Source organism: Parasteatoda tepidariorum, chromosome 4 (genome assembly GCF_982258835.1).
Source record: "Parasteatoda tepidariorum strain Cologne lab strain chromosome 4, Ptep-v5.0, whole genome shotgun sequence".
In the NCBI taxonomy this organism is placed as follows: Eukaryota; Metazoa; Arthropoda; class Arachnida; order Araneae; family Theridiidae; genus Parasteatoda; species Parasteatoda tepidariorum.
In genome coordinates this window covers 68,182,454-68,204,961 of record NC_141758.1, presented here as the reverse complement: position 1 = coordinate 68,204,961, position 22,508 = coordinate 68,182,454, and the positions used below count along the sequence as shown (strand labels likewise).

At 27.6% G+C, this 22,508-nt stretch overlaps 1 protein-coding gene across 1 annotated transcript in view; it reads right to left on the bottom strand.

Moving 5' to 3' along the window:
* The window catches only part of LOC107438572 (uncharacterized), an 86,688-nt gene extending 65,001 nt beyond the window's left edge, over window positions 1-21,687 (bottom strand). Inside the window, exon 1 of the mRNA XM_071182405.1 lies at window positions 19,497-21,687. Coding sequence (XP_071038506.1) covers window positions 19,497-20,511 — 1,015 coding nt within the window. The 5' untranslated portion in view covers window positions 20,512-21,687. The remainder of the gene's footprint in view (window positions 1-19,496) is intronic.
* Between the last annotated feature and the right edge of the window lie 821 nt (window positions 21,688-22,508).

Genomic DNA, 22,508 nt, shown 5'->3' with positions numbered 1-22,508 from the left:
TCGAATAAGTTACTTATTTCATGTTTGAACACATTTTTTTAAAAAAAAATAAATACTGTTAAAATTAGTTTAATAAAAATTTTCATATCTTTAATTAAAGATGAATTTCCTATTTACCGCAATAAAATTTTAAAGTAAGTTTTGAGATTTTATTTAACTGTAATTAATCAGTTATCAGTAATTAGAACCAATTTCTAGTACCTTTTTACAACTGAAACAAAACATACAAAAATCTCTATTTTAGTACGCAGAAAAAGAATCCTGGTAAAATTACTGTAGTGTAATGACATTTCTTGTAAAAAAACAAGTTTCTGGTAATAAAAATTATAATATACTGTTTTTAAGCAATGCATTTGGCAATTTTTTCATTTCATATGGTAATTATTACTGAAAATTCATTCTGGTTTTCAAAACATCTCACATATATTGTTAATATTAACTCACATCTAGTAAAAAATACAAAACTGAAAAGTAAATTTTACCTAATAAATGATTTTTATGCCATGCACTAAGGTAATATGACAAAATTACTAAATATTACCTCATTTACCAAATTTTATCACATATTATAAAATTATATTTTATTGTTAATTTTACTAATTATCACAAAAGTGCATCGTTAAGAAATACCTAAGTTTTTGGTTTTCCTATAGAGCGAGAAACACGGTAAATTTTACTATATTCCGGTAATTTTGACCTTACTTTTTGTTCAGTGTAGTTAAAATTTTATGCTAATCACAAAATATAATGTTTATTTAAAAAAAAGAAGGAAAATTTAAATTATCTGAAGATTACTTTTTTTAGCGTTTGTGGCAGTGGAATCCTAAAATCAAACTTTTTACTAGTTTTCAACTAGCTAAAGTGCTCAGATCTCTATAAGAGCTTCAAGTCTAATGAAAATGTGAATTTCAACCATTTTCATATTGTCACAACCAAAATTTATTGAGATAGTATTGGCGACTATCAACCTATGCCAATTTCGCCAAACTGACATTATGGATTCAAGCCATTTTTTGGCCTGTAGAAGACTAGAAAGAAGCTTTGGTTCTCGAGGAGATCACCAAATTGTGATATATTAGGAAACAATAATAATAATGATCTTTCAATGATCAAACTTTAGTTTCTAAAATATTAAATGGAGCTCTGATATAGATACAAGTTGGAATATTTTTTACCCGTTACGAACAATCTCCCTAACAATGTATCAATGGTTGGTATTTATCGTTAGGGAAAATTAGACTTTTTTCGAAATAGTTGGAACATTCGAATTCAATTGCAGATCTGTAGTGGTTAACTATTTTCAATTGTGTTCTAATCATCAGAAGCAAATTTTTTTTAAATTGCAATTTATTTCCAATTAAAAATTGCGGGTTATTTCCGAGTTGCTAGACTGCTCTAGTTTAAACTGAAGCTTTGCGTCTGATGATAATACAGACTATTACTTTTTTTGAATAATGCAGGCATAATTTTACTTTTTTTTAAAGTTTGATAAGTTTTTTAACGAAGTAAAAAATATAAAATAAAGAAACCATGAAATAAAATGTCTTAAAACAGGGTTTTTTTAAAACAGTTTTTAAAAAAAACTCATTTTTGTATCGCTTAAAACTTACACTGAGAAGAAAATTATGATCAAAACTGCCAGAAAATATACCGTGTTTCTGTGTCTATGGGAACACCAAAAGAACAAGGTAATGTTTGCCGAAGCGCTTTAGTAAAGATTTCAATAAAAGTAAAAATAATTCATGGTTTTATTTGATAATTTTACAATATCATAATTTTTTCAAACAATTTATCAATAATAGTAATAATAGTAATTCTATCATGACATAGACAAGACATAAAATCCATTTATTCGGTTAATTTTTTCTTATAAGTTAAATATTTTTTATTAAATGTGTCGTAATAAGAACTACAATATTGAAAACAAGAATTTATAATAAACCGTTACCATAAGAACAGAACAATTACGAAATAGATTTTTTAAATACCACCTATTTTCGTTTTGTTTTATTAACCAGAATTATGTTTTTTTTCACCAGAATTTGCATAACTTTACAGTACGGCAGTTTTGCAAGAATGTTTTTCCTTATGTAGGGCGCAATAAAATTTCACTTACCACCCAAAATTCCTCTTTACGACTTTTATAAAGAATACCCATTATATTTCCAGTTATTTTGAAAAATATTTTTTAAATTTTTATTTAATTATTTTGGTTTTTCTAAGAAAGTGATCTTATTTGATGCAAATATTGTATCTACTTGAGAAGGATGTTTTGGACATTATATATCCTGGATCGTTAATTTGGCTTCATAATTTCGAATAGAATTTCAGAAAGGCCTCTGGATCGTCTGGATATCATCATGATTACCGATGCATAAAGGCAAGCATGATCTCAGAAGGTAATTGTCAATGGATGATTGGTGAAGAGCAACTTTAATTGTGAAGAGTTACTCTGGTGTGCATTCTGTACTATTTGCATTGGGAGAATGAATATTTTTCAATTTCATTAAAATTTGATACGTTTGATTAAGGGCAATTTTGTAAAGTCTACACTCGTGTCACATTAAGCTGGTGAAATGGCTTATTAAACTTTTTTAACATGCTTTTTGTTGCTTTTATTAATATTATTTTAATCATTTCAGAAGGAGATCTACTTTAACTAGAGTTCTCCAGAGGAGCACAATTAAAAATGTAGAGCACTCTACATTTTAAAAATGTAAAGCGTCGCACAGAATATATTTTAGTTTAATAGATTTGAATACGTCAAGTAAGAGGCATTTTTCGTAAAATATATTCAAATGCACGCCACATTAAACTGACGAAAACATTTAACAACTGTTGACGAAGAAATTTAATAACGTTGGTTTATTTTTTTTATATCTGCGAAACGCATTCTATCTGTTTCACGAGTTTTGTAACAATTATATGCAAGAGTATTTATTAAAATGAAATAAATGTTTTTATTTATTTATTTATTCTAGTAACTTATAATATTTGCCATCACTGTTTAAACCTTCAACAAGCGTTTCTGGACGAGCAAATATACATCGTAAAAATATTTCTGTTTATTAAAATTGTTACAACATCAAACAGAACATGCTGCCATCTGGTTATTAGATATGAAACTAATATATTAAACAGTAAAACCAGAACAGAAATTTAAAAGACAAAATTATTGTTTGAAATCTAAGTTTTGAGAGTATTTTAGTAATGAATGGATTTTATGGATGGAATGGACGACATACCATCAACAGCAATCGGATTCCTGCCTTCGGGATATGAATCAGAACTTATGACCATTGGGCAGCTTGAGACGCAATAACAAAACTTTTCGCTATTTATTTGAAATTTTTTTAAGCAAAGTTTTTGCGTTAACTATCACCAAGGTTTGTAAAAAATATATATATCTGACACAAAACAGAAATATTTCATAAACTAGGAAGCTCCGCCCCTTATTCATTTCCTTAAACCTACTGCCGTGGTTTCTTCTCATTCATTATTGAAGATCAAAGAAAGAGAATGGTTTTGGTTCATTTTTCACAAAAATTGAGATTGGAATGCCATCGGCTGTACTTTCAGGAAAATTTTTGCAATTCAATAACGTGAAAACAACAGTTCGTGTCCATGCGCTAATTCGTTTTTTTTCTTCCCGAAATCACCTTTCATGTACATAAACAGCACTGTCTCCTTGATCTTCGAAATTATTTTCCCTTATAAGTCAACTAGCAAATATTATTTTGTTATTGTTAAAATATTTAATTATTAAAAGTTTATTAAAGCATATTTTATCATTATTATGTTATTCGTAACTAAATGAATAGATGGCTGGAACTATAACCTCTTGCTTACAATATTTTACATACAATGCTCGCACTAGAAGAAGTTTTTAACCTCTCTTCAGTCTTCATATTTTTGAAAATTTCGATATATATGTTTGGTTTTCTATTTAGAAATATCTAATCTGTTTCTTGCTTTTATAATTTGTTCATTTTTTGTTACTTTATCCATCAAGACTAGAGCGAGCTGATAAAATGAAAATTGCAAAGAAGAAATATTTTTCTACAACTAGAGATAATTCATTTTTATTTAAAGAAAAATAATGAAAAATAAAACACTTAAAAACGAAACAATTTCAAACAAATAGGAATTTTGAAATAAAAAAAAACTCTCCTGCATTTTATAATTCAAAATGGTCAGATCAACACGTCAAATTTCAACTCTGCAGCTGCACTTTAGAGAAAAGTAGACCGGCCAACATGATTTTTTTTTACAAGTTTAACAGTAAATAATTCTAGAACTAAAATTCAAATTTTATTTTTTATTCCATTGAACTTCTCATAATTTCGAGTTTCCAATTCTTGTAGATTTTAAGCTGCAAAGAAAAATTTAACGTAAAGCAAAGTGAGAAAAAAATCTCAAAAGAGCCTTTAAAATTGCAATAACATTCGAACAAATCGTAATTTTGAAGAAAAAATTTTTTAAGTTCATAAACAAAAATTGTCTTTTTAGCATGTCAAATTTCAACTCTGCTATTGAATTACTGGGGACTGCAGAGTGACCTGTATGGTATACAGCTTTCTATGATGAGAAATTTTCTATACAGTTCTTATACAAATTCATGCACGCATCAATAACTTAAACTTTCTAATTTTATAATTCGTGAACTGCAAAACAAAATGTAAGGTTAAGTTGAGCACACGAGACAGCGGTTGTAATGGTAACTCTTATCAGTTTTCAATTTAGCGAAAAACAATTCAAGTACTATTTCACATAGTACTATTATGTAACCATTTTTAAGAAGTTTCACGAACATCTTTGAAAACATATTGAAGTGAAGTTACGTTTTTTTTTTTTTTTTTTTTTTTTTTTTTGGAAATAAAAAGTTTCAAAAACATCACTGCAGTGTTTTGAATTGCTTAGCTTTTTTTTATTTTCTATTCATATTCTCTAAAAAGAAGTCATATTTTTTTCATTTATTAAGATCCATTTTAAGTAGAATTTTTTTTTGGCTTATATTGTTTATTAGTGTGTTTCTGTTTACCGAATATAAACTGAACTGTGCTCAAGGTATCACTTGGTAACCAACCAAAAATTCTGTATACTGACAATGAAAACAATTTTGTACAGTTAAAAATAGTTATAAAATCATATGTTCTTTAAAACTGTAAAATTTTCACAAAATAGGGTATTAAACTCTACTTTTCAGTAAACAAAAATTATTGCTTCTTTTAAAAATATCGCTTTATGAAGCCATTTGTTATTCAAGTACTTTGTTAAAAAAGGGATTAAAATTATCTTACGCACATTTTCCGAAATATTTTAAATGGAATTGTATTTGAAATATTTTATTTTTGTTTTCTGAATATGCTTTTTATAATATTTAGAGCTAAAAAAGTTTTTACTACAAAATCGCATATCTTATTTCTTTAAAAAATATATAAAATTTCTGCTTTTTAAAAGGAAAAAATCTAAGCAAATTTGTTGCATACGACTACAGACTCATATTTTCTACAGTACAATATTTTTTTGGATATCTTTTCAAAACAATTATAGAGAAATTTTATTTTCAAACATCGTTTAGCGTCATTTCCTACGGAGAAACTGCTGCTTTATTTCATAAAACTAAAATCACCTATTGCTCTACTGAATTAAATATTTTCTTTTTCTGATTTATGGATTAACAAATATCTTAAAACTGGCTAAACTAAATGTATTTTTATCGTTCATTAGACTAAAACTCTGCACTTATTAACTAGAGTTTTGTGATCATCATCCTTTAGCCATTAATATGAAGTCTTAGTATGTGACGATCCCATCACTAGATCAAAAGTTATTTTGGGAGTATAATTTTTCTCTTTTTTGCACACTGTACTTGTACGATACTAAACAATTCAAATATTATGAATACTTGAAATTGATATTATATGCAAATTTGAATTATCTTGAACACCAATAGATCTGCAGATTAATGAATATTCCTTTGGCATTGGACATACAAGATTATTCGACTTAATTCTCTTAATTAATAATAACTAAAAGAAGTTTAAATATTATTTCTTTAATTAAATAATGCATATAAATTGAAGTTCTCCTTGAATGGGAAAGTATTAGTTTAAATTTTGTTTTGAAACTGCTGTAGCCACATTGAACCCTAGTATGCTAAACAATCCAAACATTATATATACTTCGAATTGATACTGCTTGTAAATTTCTGGAACAGCAATGGATCAACAATCTCATGAATATTCCCTTAGAAACCCTATGCGTGATCAAGATGCCATCATAATTAACCATGCATGAAAGAGACCACGATCTCAGAAATATATTGTCATGGGGACAGGATTTTAACCCCTATTATAAAATACTACGCAGGGGAATAGGTTTGTAATCATTAAAGCCTGCATGGATTAATTCCTTCAACTGTATTCAATTAAGCAATGAGAAGGATGGTTTATCTGAACATTATCGTGGAAGATTTGCATGGTTATGCTTTTAAGAAGTTTGTTTTGAATTATCGAATTCAGTTTACTTTGGTCATTTTAAAACAAAAGATATAGTAATTTAAATGACGGTAGGTCAATTTGAGTCTATTTACACAATTATCCATATGACGCAAAAATAAACAACGATTATGCCTTAATTGCAATTCACGACAAGTATTAAATGGAAAAAAAAAGTGCTTTTTAAATTTGACCGTTCGTGACAAAACAGAAGTTTCGATGGTGATATTTGTTTGAAAATAGTTATTAGTAAAAGAAAAAATTGTTTCAAAACTTTCTTCATACATTTTACTATAAATTAAATAGAATTAGGTAAAATCATTATATACGTTACATGCTTTTGGCTCGATTTTGAAAAATTTCACCAACGCCAGAGTGACGCGTTTGACGTTTGTCGCTAAGCTCAAGTTCAACCTCAAAATCACACCACGAATTCCAAATTACGGATGCAAAAGGGTTAAAAGGAAATAATCCCCTAAGTTACACCAAATCTACAGCTACAGATTGAAAATTTCAACGCCGTACCAATGTCGCTAAATTCACCGTGCAACTTATACTAGTATTAAGTCTAGAATTCATCTTAACGTAAGAAATTTCATAAGAGTACATAAGAAACATTTCGTAACATTTCGTAAGAGTTACATAAGAAATTTCAATGCAGAATGTAAGATAACTGTCCTAACTTTCACTACTACGAAATTGAACTCAACATCAAAATTATAATCAACATACTTTATTTATTAAGTTCTGAAATTGCAGGAAATGAGCAAACATTAAATTGCATACAGCTATATACACGCCTCTTAATCGCCTTTTTTTTTTTTGAAATATTTCTTAAAAATATTATTTTGTTTATGAAATATAAAATTTTTATAATTTTGTGTAAGGATATTTTGTCATTGTATTAATCTCAACAAAGAGAACAATTTTTTAATTTGAAAAATAATCAATTCTATTTGGAAAAAACTCTAAGTATATACTCTTGGAAATACAGAATGCATTGCACAATAAAAAGTAATAAATGAGAAGTAATTTAAAGGCTGCCTTATATTATAACGATGACCATATAATGTATAACAGTTCAAATTAGACGTTTCAAATTATACTAAAATACTTTATAACACTTAATGCCGTTATTTATCTCTTTTGATCTTTTATATTTTCAAAACATTTCGATATAAATGGTTAAGATTTTATCTGTTCAATTTTTGTAACTTTGAAAAGAATTAAGGTGCAAGCTTATAAAAAAATTAAACCATTTTTTAACCGTTATTTCATTTATTACCATTATTATTTCCTTTTTTATTTTTTTTTGTGCGGTACCGGTAGAAAAAGGCGAGCGATTGAAAGAGTCAATTTGCAACTTTGTTGAAAGCAAAAGGTAAGAGAGAAATGTTGAATGGTGTATGAATCAAAATTTAATTAAAGTAATTTGTGGGGTCATAAGAACTTTCCCTCCGGTGTCAAAATATGAGTCATCGGAGTAAAGGTAAGTTATTTTGTATTCTATTTAATAAATATTTTAATATATCGTAATAATTTAAATTGTTCTCTTTTTAATCATCAAAAAGCAGCGTTTTTCCCAGTAATAATCGCCAACTTGGCGAAATTTCAAGAGGTGGGCCATTTTAGAATTTTACCTAGCAATAATTTAAGCAGTGTTAGAATAGTTAGTTATATGTTAAGTATTTATTTAGAATTTTTATTTATCGACATAAAAACCTAGCAACAAATGATGGTTTAGATTTATTTTTGAATGACTAGCATAAACATTGCAATGGTGCCACATTTTATGCCAATTATTGGGGACAGAGCTTGCCTTTTTCGGGAAATAGCATATATATATTATATGATAATCAAGTCATAGCTCAAAAAGAAGCTGTACCGCACGTAATGGAACATTGTGATGAGTTTTCTACCTCATCTCACGACAAATATGGAAGTAATTTTACTACATCTGCATCCTACTGTGCTGCAATGTCCTAAACTTATACTTACCGTTATTTGTATGATTTACTGGTTTCCCTCATTTTAAATCATTTGACTCATTTTAAAGTTTTACTTAAATTTAGTATATAAGGAAATTTGTCAATATCGTGGAGATTTTTTCAAAATAGTTGAAATGAAATTAAAGTACTTCCGCGCTGGCAAAGCCGCGGACAGCAGTAAGACGCTGCTAGAATTTAATTAATATATAGTTTAAAGCGAATTTAGGTGTTAGTATTGGAGTAGAGGTTGAAGAATTACAGTGTCTTGGTTACCATTTACTGCAAACTAATTTTGAAAGGTGACCAAGCTGGTAACGAAAGATGGCTAGTTAGTAAATATAATACTAGATTTGGCAACGAAATAGTAATCCATTTAATCGACAAAATTGTGTAAATAATAAGAATACATAAATTTATAGACAGCAGTATTGCACCAAAAATGAACCGTATTCCTAGATTTGGGAATAATAAGTGATAAATTTACCTGAGAGGGAATTGCTTAAATAAATTCATTGCCTGATTTACAGTCAAAAATACTGGACTAAAATATTAGTATGCATAATCTTTCCTACATTTGGGGATTATATAGTTATTCATTTAATCGAGAGATAAAGTTGCTCAACCAAAAAATCTGTTGACAAAATTTGTTGACAAAAATGTTTACCGCAGAATATTTAGAGAATGAGTCACAATTGCATGTTTCCTGCCTCGAAGAAGATAAGAGATGCTGCTAATTGTTCCTTAGAGAGCTTGAAAATGAATCTTTATTACAAAGAAAAGACACCTAATTGGCGATGTTTGAGTTTATGTAAACAACTCATATTTTCTAAGATGATGTTATTCGCTCTTTTTTTGTTCCAAGCTGAATTCAAAGGAAGAATTAGTTGAGAAAATGGAATCTATGTTTACTTTTATTCATAGCTGTAAAGCATGAGAGTTATTGTTTAAAAGAATATTTTATACACTTTCTACAATAAATTGTCGAATTTTATAGAGGGATGTTTTGTTAACCCCTCGGAGAAAAAAAATCTCAAATCTTTCTCAAAAATTACAAAAAAGATCAGCCACCAACCTTAGGAAGTATGTAAAAGCTTATAGCTTTGAATTGACATCTTTTGTCACCTCAATGAATCAAAAATTCAGAAAATTTGACCAAATTTAAATGTTTAAAATTCAAAAATTTAAAAATTGGCTGTTTCAAGTGACTTATCTAAATTTTGGTATCAAGTAGGTGAACGCATGACATTTAGCGATAATTTTAAAAATAGGTCACGTAATATTTTTAATATACAGTAACTTTCAAGCATTACTATATGCATAGAAACAATAACGTTATATTCATTTATTTTAAACATTTTTAATAGAATTTTAACAGCATTTTTCATTAAGAGGCAGAGTTAAATTTATATTCATCTTAATGATGATTAATGGACATTTTTTCTGCTCTGTTCTTAAAATATTTAAAGTACTTGTTGTTTATTGTTGCTATTTGCCATTGCCAGCAAACCTGATTGGGAAACCAAGCGAATTTAAGGCAAAGGGTACGTTTACTTTTTTGTCAGTGGCACCATCTATGGCCAAGAATACGATTTCGGCGACACACGCGTCACAGTCAGCTTTTTTACCAAGCGGACCCATTCATACATTCATTCATTCATCCACAGATTTTAATATTGATCTGAAGCAGACAATTATCAATGCACAATTCAGTACTCCCAGAGGTATTGATTTTCATGGGAACTTGGAGGACTTTGTGACCCCGACTAATTCACAGTGCACTAGTCACCATTTAATGCATGGAAATTTTTCAGCCGGCGGGATTCAATCTCCTGTTCTTACGAACACGAGTTCAACGTCCTGCCAACTAGGCTATCCCGGTCCCCTTTAAGGCACTTACAAGGGAAACTAGGGAAGTGTGACTCGCCAATTTTGAAATAAACTAGTGGGATGTATGCCTTATGAGGAATAATTTTAGGGAGCAACATTCGTTTCGGCCCATAGAAGGTCCTGTAAGAGATAAAAAATAGTTCAATATATAGAAAAATCGGTATTTTATTACTTCAATGCAGACTATTAGTTATTGTAATTGTCTCATACTCCAATTAATTTGTAATTAATTGGATAATTAATTAATTTTCTAATTAATAAATCAATCAGAAAATTAATTATTAATTAATTATTATTTAATTGTTAATTAATTATTAATTGATTTGCAATTACATACTCCAACTAATTTGGAAAGTTTTTTGAAAAAAAAATTTAAAAAATTCGATGAAAATTTTTTTTTTTAAATTAACCTAACAGGTTTTTCTGAAAAACTACAGATATATAAAATTTTCAAAATCAATTTCGACAATCAATATGCATTATATAGTACGTGAAAGTACCACAAAATTAATTAGAGTATGAGACAATTACAATAACTAATAGTCTGTATTAAAGTAATAAAATACCGATTTTTCTATATATTGAACTATTTTTTATCTCTTACAGGACCTTCTATGGGCCGAAACGAATGTTTCCCCCTAAAATTATTCCTCATAAGGCATACATCCCACTAGTTTATTTCAAAATTGGCGAGTCATACTTCCCTAGTTTCCCTTGTTAGACACATTTGTTGCATTCAACCGGTCATATTTGTATTTTTATCCCGAGTTACCGAAAATTATTATCGAAATTATATTATCGAAAATTATACTTAATTATATTTTACTTTCTTTTCGTTTCTTTCATAAGCCCTTTTACTCGAAATTTTACTCGTACATGGAGAAAAAAGAATTTGGCATAATTACGTCACTGATTGGTGATGGTGTTTCTGGTTAAATAAATAAATAAATAAGCATACTTCTGATAATTAGAACCAAAATATATGATATTTAAACCTTTCATTTGGTAACTTTGCCTCCCATGCGGTAATGGTGTCCCGGAAATTCCAATTTTTAAAACACAGTTCTTATTGCCACTCACATTTAGTAAAAAATACAGAACTGAAAGTAAATTCTTACCGATTAATTACGCCATGCTCTAAAGTATCATGATAAAATAGCAAATTTTACCTTAATTAGTAAATTTTATCCCCTACTTTAAAAGTATATTTTATTGTTAGTTGTGCCAAAATCATTACCAAAGTGCGTTGTTAAATATTACCGAACTTTTTGCTGTCTCCATACTGTTCCCAATTTAATTATTTTCTGGTACTTTTAATCATATTTTTTTTCTCAGTGCAGTTTGAGAAAAAAAATCAGTGCTTGAATCGGAGTGCTGAATTTTTTTTAAAATTTTGTTTCAATAAAATATTTTAAAACATCTTCAGACATTTTAATTACTCGATGCATTATAAAACAATATTTAGCTATATTGGTTTATTAATTTCAAACTTAGTCAGCCCAACTGAATAATTAATAGAGCATTTTCTGCTACATTCTAGCCACTCTCAGTTTCTTTAAATGGTATTTTTATTAATCGAAAGTATTGTTTCTAATGCTTCTGTTATATTTTCGTTAATCTGGATTCGTACCGTTAAGAAGATGTGTAATCTCTGGAAAATAACTGTACCTTTTTATTTGTTTCTTTGGAAGATATATTTAGCATTTCCTGATAATATGTATCCGTCTTAGCAAATCACAATGTCACAGAGAAAAAACAATCTGGTAAACGTATCGCACTGAAAGGTAATTGCCTTTAAAAAAACAACAACATAATTCTGATTAATTAATCCAAAATATACGGTATTTAAACCATTCATTACTTATTTTTCCGTTCATATGGGATCGGTTTAAAGGAAATTCTGGTTTTAAAAATCAAACATTTAGTAAAAAATATGAAACTAAAAAGTAAATTTAACCGAATAAACGGTTTTCATGTCATGCTCTAAGGTATTATGATATAATTACCAAACTTCACCACATCTATCAAATTGTATCACACATTATAAAACTTTAATTTATCGTTAATTTTACCAAATTTGTTTTCAGTGAGTTTCAGTAAAAATTACAGAACTTTTTGGTGCTCTGATAGAGCAAGAAATATGGTACATTTTACGATATTCTGGTAGTTTTGATCATATTTTTTTCACAGTGTAATAAACTCTCAAATTAAAACTTTTGAAACTTACATATTTTAGATAAATATAATAAATAAGTAGTCCTCCGATAGCTGAAAATTTAGACTAATTTCGTTACAAATCCCATTAATGTACTAAATTTCTCTGTCCTTATTGATGTCATAGCTGTGGTAATTGCCAAATTTCTTGACAAAATAGTCTTGGGTGTCTTAGACTAACAAAACTTTGCTTTAAATTTAAACTTAAACAACATGAAAAACATGTTTAAAATTCAAAGTTATTAAACATTTTTCTTCTACGTAACTGGAATTCCAATTAGGTTTGATATTTTATGTACTAAAATAATTCAACTTTGCATCTCTACCACTGACCTAGATTTCCGGAAATCATTTCATGTTTTGCAAAATTCTAATAATTCAGTTACTGATATTTAAAGCAGTTTAAAATATCCTAATAATTCAATTACTCATCTTTAAAGTATCGCATTCTTATCAAATATTTTTAAAACTATTTTCTTTAAAATTCTAGATCTTGAAAGTCGGGATACCTCAGTTTAGGCCCAACAGACCTGTTTCTTATCCATCTCCTCTTTTATTGTGTTTTATTTAAGTTTGTTCCCCATCTTCTACTAGTCAATCCCTTTTTTCCTCATTGTAACTTTTTAATTTTTTCTTCCGCAATTTCTGTTTTTTCTTCGTTCATTCTTCGATTGAGCACTTTTGAAGAACCTTCGTTATAGTACTGAAACTGTAGCATGTAAAAGTTTTAAAAATATTTTTTGTGTTCTTTTAATGTTACTTTGCCTTTTTTAAGACGCAGCACCAAGTTAAATCTATCTTACTTTGACGATCGAACCACGGCTCTTCCGGAACAAAATCTGATGTTACAACAGCTGGGCTACCACAGCCCTTCTATATAAAGCTTTGCTTATAACTCATTTAGCAAAAATAATCTTGAAACCTTAACAAATATATGAGATTTGTAATGTACAGGAACATTTCATATAGCCTCAGATGATTTTGTAATTGTTGTTGTAATTGATGATGCAAAGTTTTGTTAAAATGATATAAACTTATATAAATTTCATTTTGTATCAAGACCACTTACGTAGAAGTTATTATGTCATATTATTTTCAAATTAAGTTATAAAAGTATTAATAGATAGCAAAAAAAGAAAAAAAAGTTAAGAGAAAAGCTAAGATTAATTTTTCTTCTTCATTTAACAACTTAAAACTTAAAATTGATGTTCTTTTAGAATTCAACAGAACTTAATATTTGCCAATTATCCTACCTATGAGGCTTTATATTTTCCCTAATGTGTGAGAAATGAAAACGCTAATACATTTCTTGATATCGAAATATTATTTCAAGGAATTTTTTATTCATAGAATTTATTTTAAGTCTATGTGACAAAATTCTAGATTAAGTATATTGCTTTCTGTATTTTTTAACTAACACATTTTTTAACAATTTTCTCAGAAATATATTTTTCCATACGATTAAGAAAAATACAACAGAAACATTTTTAATCTCTGATATTCTTGATCCCTTTAAATATATCTTCTCTGGAATTTTATACTTACTCCAAACATTCAACTTGTTTCTTATGTACATTTATTATTAAAAAATTTCTTAATAAAAATAAAACATTGCATATCGGTTAGGTTTTTTTGGGGAACTTAATTTCTATATCCACCATTTAAATGCTGACAAAGTGTTTCTAAGAAGTTTCTTAGAATAACAAAAGCAGCGTGAGATCCAACTTATAAAACAACATAATTATCAACCAAGCTAAGAATATGCAGGTGGGAATGACAATAGAGAAACGTATGCTTAAGTAATTGGCGCTTCTGTTTATTCTTAGAAAACAAATTTCGAGTTAATACGATGAATAAAAAAAGTATTAATTTTTTTCATGCTTAAACACGTAGTTATTATTAAGAACAAATTTTTATACTAAATTTTATAAATAAATGTACTATATGTATTCTTTGCAACAGATTGTTACATAAAAATTAAAATTTAATAAATGAAATTTTTCATTCTCTTAACACTTTCAATTAGGATAACATTTAAATCAATCAATTTTGCTCCTACGCCATTGCAACTTCATCAAGAAAAATTTGATTTTTTAAAAATTTTAATTTGAAAGTTATAAAAGTTCATTAAATATACAGCTACAGCACCAAACGTTGCTTAAGAACTCAAAACAGTTGTTTTATATTCATTATTTTAATAAGATACCGTGATTGAATTTGTAATAAAATTTTTAAACTTATTCACTGCTGAATAATTTTAAAGTGGAGAGTAAATATCTTTATCATAATCTATTGTATAATAAGATAATATCAAATGATCACCAAGTAATATATGCAAATAAATAAAAGAACACACACAGAAGTTACGAAAGTTTAGTTACAAAACTTTTAATTAATTTTAAATAATAACCGAAAAAGATTGTACCAATAACAGATAATAATATTATGGGATATTGAAGAGATATGCTAATATTGCTGATAAACACCGTTTAATGAGGAATGTACGAATAAATTGCGAGTAATAAATTTTAAACATAATACGTTTTTATTTAACATTTAACTTTGTATTAATTGAAACGTTATAAGTATTTTGCTATTATATTTTGATTATTAAGGATCATAACTCAATTGATAAAGGTATGTGTAGTAATAAGAACTTAATTTTAAAAACCAGAATTTTCAGTAAACTGTTAAATTATGGACAAAAAATTACTAAATAAATGGTTTAAATACGCTTTATTTTGGTGCTTTTTAACCAGAATCATGTTTTTTTTTCTAGAAATGTCATTAGTATGCAGTAGGACAATTGTATCAAAAACTTTTTTTTCAGAAATTTTTTTTAAAAGAATATTATTGAAAAAAAACAAGCTCAATTTTAAAGCTTCTTTTCAGTAAATACGTAGTTAAATTTTTATGATAAAAAGGAAAGTGATTATTTAAAAAAAGTTTTCTACAATCATGACTTTATAAGCGTTATGAGAAATATAATACTTCTTTCGCACTGTTAGAAATGTTTCAGAAAAAATGGGTAAATAGCAATTTATTTAATTGTTACTTTACCACATTAAACCACAACAGTCAAGTAACCATAGATAAGATGATAGTCAAACTGCTAATTGTGAGAAAAACCGTTCATTGATTTCACCTAATAAGGTCAAACAATCAGAACTTTATCGCACTAACTAGGCCCACTTAGGTAGCTTTGTTCCTTTCAAATGGGTACATATATTATAGCCGAAATGACTACTCTATCAATATTATGACCGACAGAACGGGGTTTCGAGTGCCAGCGTTGACATCGCAATATTTCCTTAATTTCCTTCGACCCAAGGAGAGTTTCTAGTGTTCAGCACTCTTCAATTTGTGACCCTGAACTATTAGAATAAGATTATCTCATTCACGCATGAATGGTAACTCTATAAAACTGCTGACATATTTCCAATGCCAAGTTAAATTTCTGTTTTACGATTTTGAAAACATCATGCTAGGTAAATGGCTAAAACACAGTATAGTTTTTATTGCTTTTTGACAATACTAGATAAAAACGGTTTAAAAACCATAAAGGTAAAAAATGTTCTTTTCCGGAAAGTTAACAGTTAATTGGATGAACAGACTGCTGCCAGTTGTTTTACCCTAGTTTTAGAATGAAAGTTCTAGCAGCGGGATAGAATAAAAGTTTTGATTGGACTGAAGTTAAATTCCACAAAAATTAATAAATTTAAATTTTTTACCATAATTTAAATTTATTTGAATTCTAGAATTTTTACTCCAAGTATAAGCTGAAATTCATATGTATAAGAAAAATATATCTTGTTTTACATTAAATTGCATATGAAGAAATAAAATTTGATAAACTCTCTTAATAGTTTTTCTAAAACCAACATTCTTTACGCATGTTTTTCTCTAACTATTCAAGTTTCTATCGATCTAAACTAAGAATTCGTCATTTATAGTTTTAGAAAAATAGTTCGGTTTTGGCTATTATTATAAATATTTTTTTTAAATAAAAAATTTTAAAAATCAACTTTTTTTAAAACTTGAAATAAATAGAAATTAATAAACATCTAAAACTACATTATCGAAAACAGATTATTTAATTGAAAAGAAAATTAGGAAAAAGTATTAGATGCCGCAATTAATAGAATTATTTTATATTTATCAGAAATTAAATACGTAGTTACATACAAAGTCAATATACAATACAAAGTCGTTAATGCAAAGATGACTTTGTATTGTATATAATAATACATTATATACAATACAAAGTCGTTAATACAAAGTCAAATATGTTATGCCGAAAGATATTTTTTTATTCGTTTTATTTAAAATTATATTTTGAATTTAAAAAAAATCATATTTTTAACTTGGTAAAAAATTATATTTTTTTAGAAAAGGGAAAGCTATATCAAAATTAGCATATAATAAGTTTTATTTACTATGTTTGTTTATGCAAGGTTTATTGAAGGGGAAGTAAAAAAACAATATAATGCAATTTATCTCAAATTAGCTCTTAATAGTTAATTTCAATCTCTACCACCAATCAAGGAAATAAAATATTTTAGGTTGTGTAGTTTCCATCATAAATTGCAATACCGCCGTAAAATCCTGTAAATTATTACCCATAAAAGCATCGTAAATCATTTATGAAAGAACGCATGAACGCATTGCTTTTTTTTCCTATTATTTTATTACTTCTTTAGATTTTCTCCTCTTAACATGTATTTGATTTTTCTGGATTAATGTTAAGGTTTAGATAGCAGTAAATATAAGAAAACTACAGCTTGTAAAAAAATATTGTCGACTACTAAATTAGTAAAATATGCAAATCATTCAATGAATATTACTTTAATATATATTTACCCTTTAAAGTACACTGTAAAATTACTGTGAAAAGTACAGGTACTCAGAGTGCCGGTACGTTTTACCGTAAAATCTGTTTTTACTTGAAAAAACGGAACATTACGGGAGAAAAATATCTGATATATTATATTTTATGCAGTAATAACTGCAGTAAAATAACTGAATCATTCTAATTAAATAAATATTAATGTAAAAATTACGGTATAATATTTTACCGTTAAATATTTACTGTAAGAGTGGTGGTACTTTATATCGTAATTTGATTCGAGATTTTTTACAGTAGCAGAAAAATATTACTTTTATGGATATTTCGTTATTTTATCGAAAATATTTCGTTGCATTTATGTCAAATTCTCTTTTTTAAATTTTACAATATATTTTATGAATTATATCATTTTAAAATATAAAATTACATGAAGTAGGGATTTTCTTATGTATTGCGCTAATGAATTTTTAAAAATAAATCATGAACATACTGGTTATTACATAGTGTTCACGAACATTATTAGACACATTACATTAATGTAACAGATATAAAAACAGTTGTCCTTACTATTATTAGTAGCATTCATTTTAAAGAAGACAATGTATCAAAACGTTACTAGATACTTTTAAAAAAGATAATTTTACATGTTCAAAAATATTCTTGAGGGTAACTGTCCAAAGATTTTTATAAATAACGCTCAAAAAATATAAAATTAGATTTTGAACTATTTCTATAATTTTTTTTGTTCTAATTTCCATCTAAAAATCAAAAGACTAATGTTTGTTAAAGTGTTAGGTTGAAGTATCTTCTAGTATCCTTCTCAATTTACTATTCTATTTAATCCTTCTTAAATTTCGAACCTTTTGTAGGTAACTTATTAATATCTTCAAAGCTGCAGACATTTCTAACAATTTAATGTCTAGATATATTTTAATTTTAAAGTAAATAATTAATAAAAAGTTAAAATTTAAGAAATATATTTAAGATTTCAGAAATTTATTTTTAACGCTTTCTTGTTTAAATAAATGTTAAATAGATTTTTTTTAAAATAAATATTTCAATGAATCATTATTTTGATTGTAAAATTTGTTTAGTTGAAAAAGTAAAACGACACAAAAAGGAAATTTGCATTAGACTAATTATAATATATTTTTATTGCATTTAGGCGTACTTTTAAAATAGAAAGATATGTCATGTTTAATTCAGATATATTCAAATTTTATGGAACATTTGTTTATACATTTTCACTTCGAAACTACACCGTTTTGAAACAGTTTAAAAACTATTAAAAAAAAACGATAATGTTTTTCTTAACATTTTTACATAAAGCAAGAAAACGAGGAACTATAAAATTTTTATGCTGAAGAGGAATTAGCATAAAAGTCGAAGCATTTTTTTTTTCAATTTTAAACAGCTATTTTTAATTCTAATGTTGCTAAAAAAAAACAGTTTTATGTTTCCAAATTAAAACTTTTCGTATAAAATATTTTCGCATTTACATACAAACCTTATTTAATAAAAATTTTATTTTTTTTCTAAATATTTCATTTCATTTAAAATCAGAAATGTTCTCTCTTTCTTTCTAAATCTCAAAAAGCATGTTTTAACAAGTGAAAAATATACTTCTATTCAATTTCAATTATTTGTCAGGAAACTTGAACTTGCAATATCAACAACTATTATTAATAAAAATCAAATGATTTTAAATAAAGTAATATGTCACATGTCTTAACAATGAGCAATTACATACTTGTCCTACCAATATTTACTTTGATTTGCCATTATACTTATGAGCAAGTTCATGACCAAGCTTAATAATTTATTGTTAATTATGAATATTTATTATTGTTTTATTATCAATTATGTATATAATTCATTGTATATATATATACAATGAATGTAATATATATATATATATATATATATATATATATATATATATATATATATATATATATATATATATATATATATATATATATATATATATATATATATATATATATATTGTTTTTAACCAAATATACCAAAAGTATACCAAATGTTAATAATTTGACTTACCTAATGATCCATCGTAATTCATATATTCGGATGACATAAACTGCGTTACCAAAGAGGTCTTTCCAACTCCTACGGTACCCATCATTAGTACTTTCTTTGGCGGTAATGTACTATGTGGTTCCGATGAACACGATGTGGCCGTAGATGCACACCCTGTACCACCAGTGACGTTTGATCCCGAAGAAGCAACACTGTTATTGCTTCGAGAACGTTCTCGATAAAGGTCTCCTTTGTTGACCACATCTCCTTTGGAAGTGATGCAAAACTGTCTCAACATATAGTATTTATCATCATCCACTTCCAAAGGTAAGCTGGGTCGAGGACTCACACTTCTGTCTCGTCGTACATACTGGTGAGACGCTCTGCGACCCTTTGGTGGTAGTGGATCTGCGAATGGAACACTATTTCCTCTAGGTCTGAAGTCATCCCATGTGTTTAATCCACCTTTCTTTAACGCCCGGAAAGATAAGGAACGGCTATGGTGAGGACTAAGTGATTTTCTTCTTCTTCGCCGATAGGAATGATCATTGGAAACTGTTAAAGTTTCAGAGAATCTTCTTGAGAGCACCTCGGCTTGTGGTCTATGGACAGTGCAAGCGAGTGAAGTTGCATACTCGCTTGGGTCATCGTTCCATGGACTTATGGAACCCGGACTGGCTTCATCTACAGTCAGTTCAGGTGCACTTCTTGGCAAGCGATTTCTAGAATCTGTCTCGACAGAGAGTAAGTTGTTACTGTTGTCGCGATTGTTTTCGCCTAGAGGACAGAGTCCACCAGGTGCGTTTAAGAACCTATTTCGAACTCCCTTAAGAGCTTCTGGAGTGACGGGTATGGACGCTGAGCGGTGCCGTGCGTGTGGTGGGGAACCATAACTTGATGCTCGGCTTGGAGTTCGTCCGGGTGATATGTTTGGCGATTTGTTTGGTGAACGGTTTGGAGACAAGGCTGGAGATCTAGCTGGTGACAAGGCAGGTGACCGTGCAGGAGACCGTAGAGGTGATTTTGATCCATCCATTTGTTAGTGTTTCTCGATATACAAAAGCTCAAATAAACTTCTAGAAATAGATATTGATATACTTGGTTTCAAATAACTTTTTTCGATATCTCACTACTTCTTATCTTATGATATGTTTATATATCACTGCACTCATAAATGCTATATTATATCAAATTTTTCAAGACTTTTCAGTCCTTCTGAATGGGAAAATATTAATCACAGATTAGTTTTTGAAGTTTTCTTCAACTGCATCGATTTAGCATTGTTCTTTTGTTCTATCAGTCACATAAAAATATTAACATTTTCATTTTAATAGTTAATTTACTCTAATGAATAAACAAAGTTATTTAATTGTTATTAGAGGTTTCTCAACGTTCCTGTTTTTTTTACTATGCTAAAAATGTAATCCATGAAATATTTATGTTTAAAAAATATATTTATATTTGTTTTCTTCCTGCTAAGTAATTCTTAAAATCGAAATGTTCAGAAATATAAAATTTAGATTTAATTTTTATAAATATCTAAGATTTAAGTTTGAAAATTTTCAAAAATAATTTTTGCGTTGAGTACTACAGTATAAGGTAAATTTTGAATGAATATAGTGATGCAAAGCTTTTTCAGTAAATTACAAGCATATTACTATGTATATAATTCATAAAAGCATCTTAAATGCATAAATTACATATCAATTGTTTTGCAATAATTAATGATAAGCAAGTAATTTAATTTTCTTCAAAAAGTTTACGAGCGTATATAATTCAAGTAAGTACTCATTTAATTTATTTTACTATAGATTCTAAGTTGTAAATATGTTATTAAAATTTAAAAGCCTCCATCTACTAACACATTTTATTGATTCAAACAAATATTTTATCAACAACTAATAAAGTTAATCATTTTAGTGTTTTATTTATAAAAAATATTTTTTAATTGAAAATTCCAAACCGATTTGAGTTAAAAGTTTATCTCAATAACTAAAAATTTAAATTTTTATGATGTTTTTTAAAGAAGTTCTTTCAAAATTATTAAAAAGTTAAAATTGACTCTACCTAGACCAGTCATGTTACAGTCAAATTAAGACTGAAAAATCTCTTACTTTAACAGAACAAAACAAATTATTTCTTCACCACCGAATGGCAGCGAATAACAGCGAGTTCCTAAACGTCCGGTTCCTCGAATATTCCCGCGAACTCTGAGGGCGCGGGTGGAAACGGCCGCCCTGTCCACCACAGTGCACACGTGGTGATTGGGGGCGCAGCTGGGCTAGTTTTGATAATAGGTAGTGGGTACCTGTAGAACACAACGAAGGCGGAAAAAAGAACTAGAACGTTTTGATTGGATGAATGACAAAGCGTAGGACAAGAGTCAGAAGTAGAGAATGTCAAATGTAAAGCTTAAAAATATTTTAGAATAAAGTAATTGGAATTATAGTCTGAACTTTGTTACAGGATTTAGAATATCAGTTTTAAGATAATATTAATTAAAAATACTATTTTTTTAATGTATTAAAAAGGATAGTAGATATTAAAGGATAGTAATTAAAATTAAGGAAATTTGATTGATTTTGATTCATCTAATGTATTACATTTGGGTAAATAATTATGTACCGATTATAATAAAAAAAGAATATTTACTTGACAAGATTGAAACAAAAAAGTAAAATATTGTGATAATAAGTAAGAAAACTAATCAACGTTTGAGAGGAAGTTTATATAGCAAAAAAAGTATATGATTACCTGGTTTAATTCCTGTTAAAAAAAAATTTTTATTGATAAAGAACCTCTGGTTGTCAGATGTGAAAAAAACACTATTTTTACATTATTTTTACATTATTTTCACACTTTTTTACAATCATAAAACAATTTTTTTTTTTAATTTCAAAACTAACATTTGTTGAAAAAAAATGTATATTGATTTGTTTATTTCTTCAAACATTTTAGTAAAGTATTACATTATGGTATATTAAAGGGTTTCAAGTTTTGCTTATCATCAGATGTATCAAAATCAATTAGAAT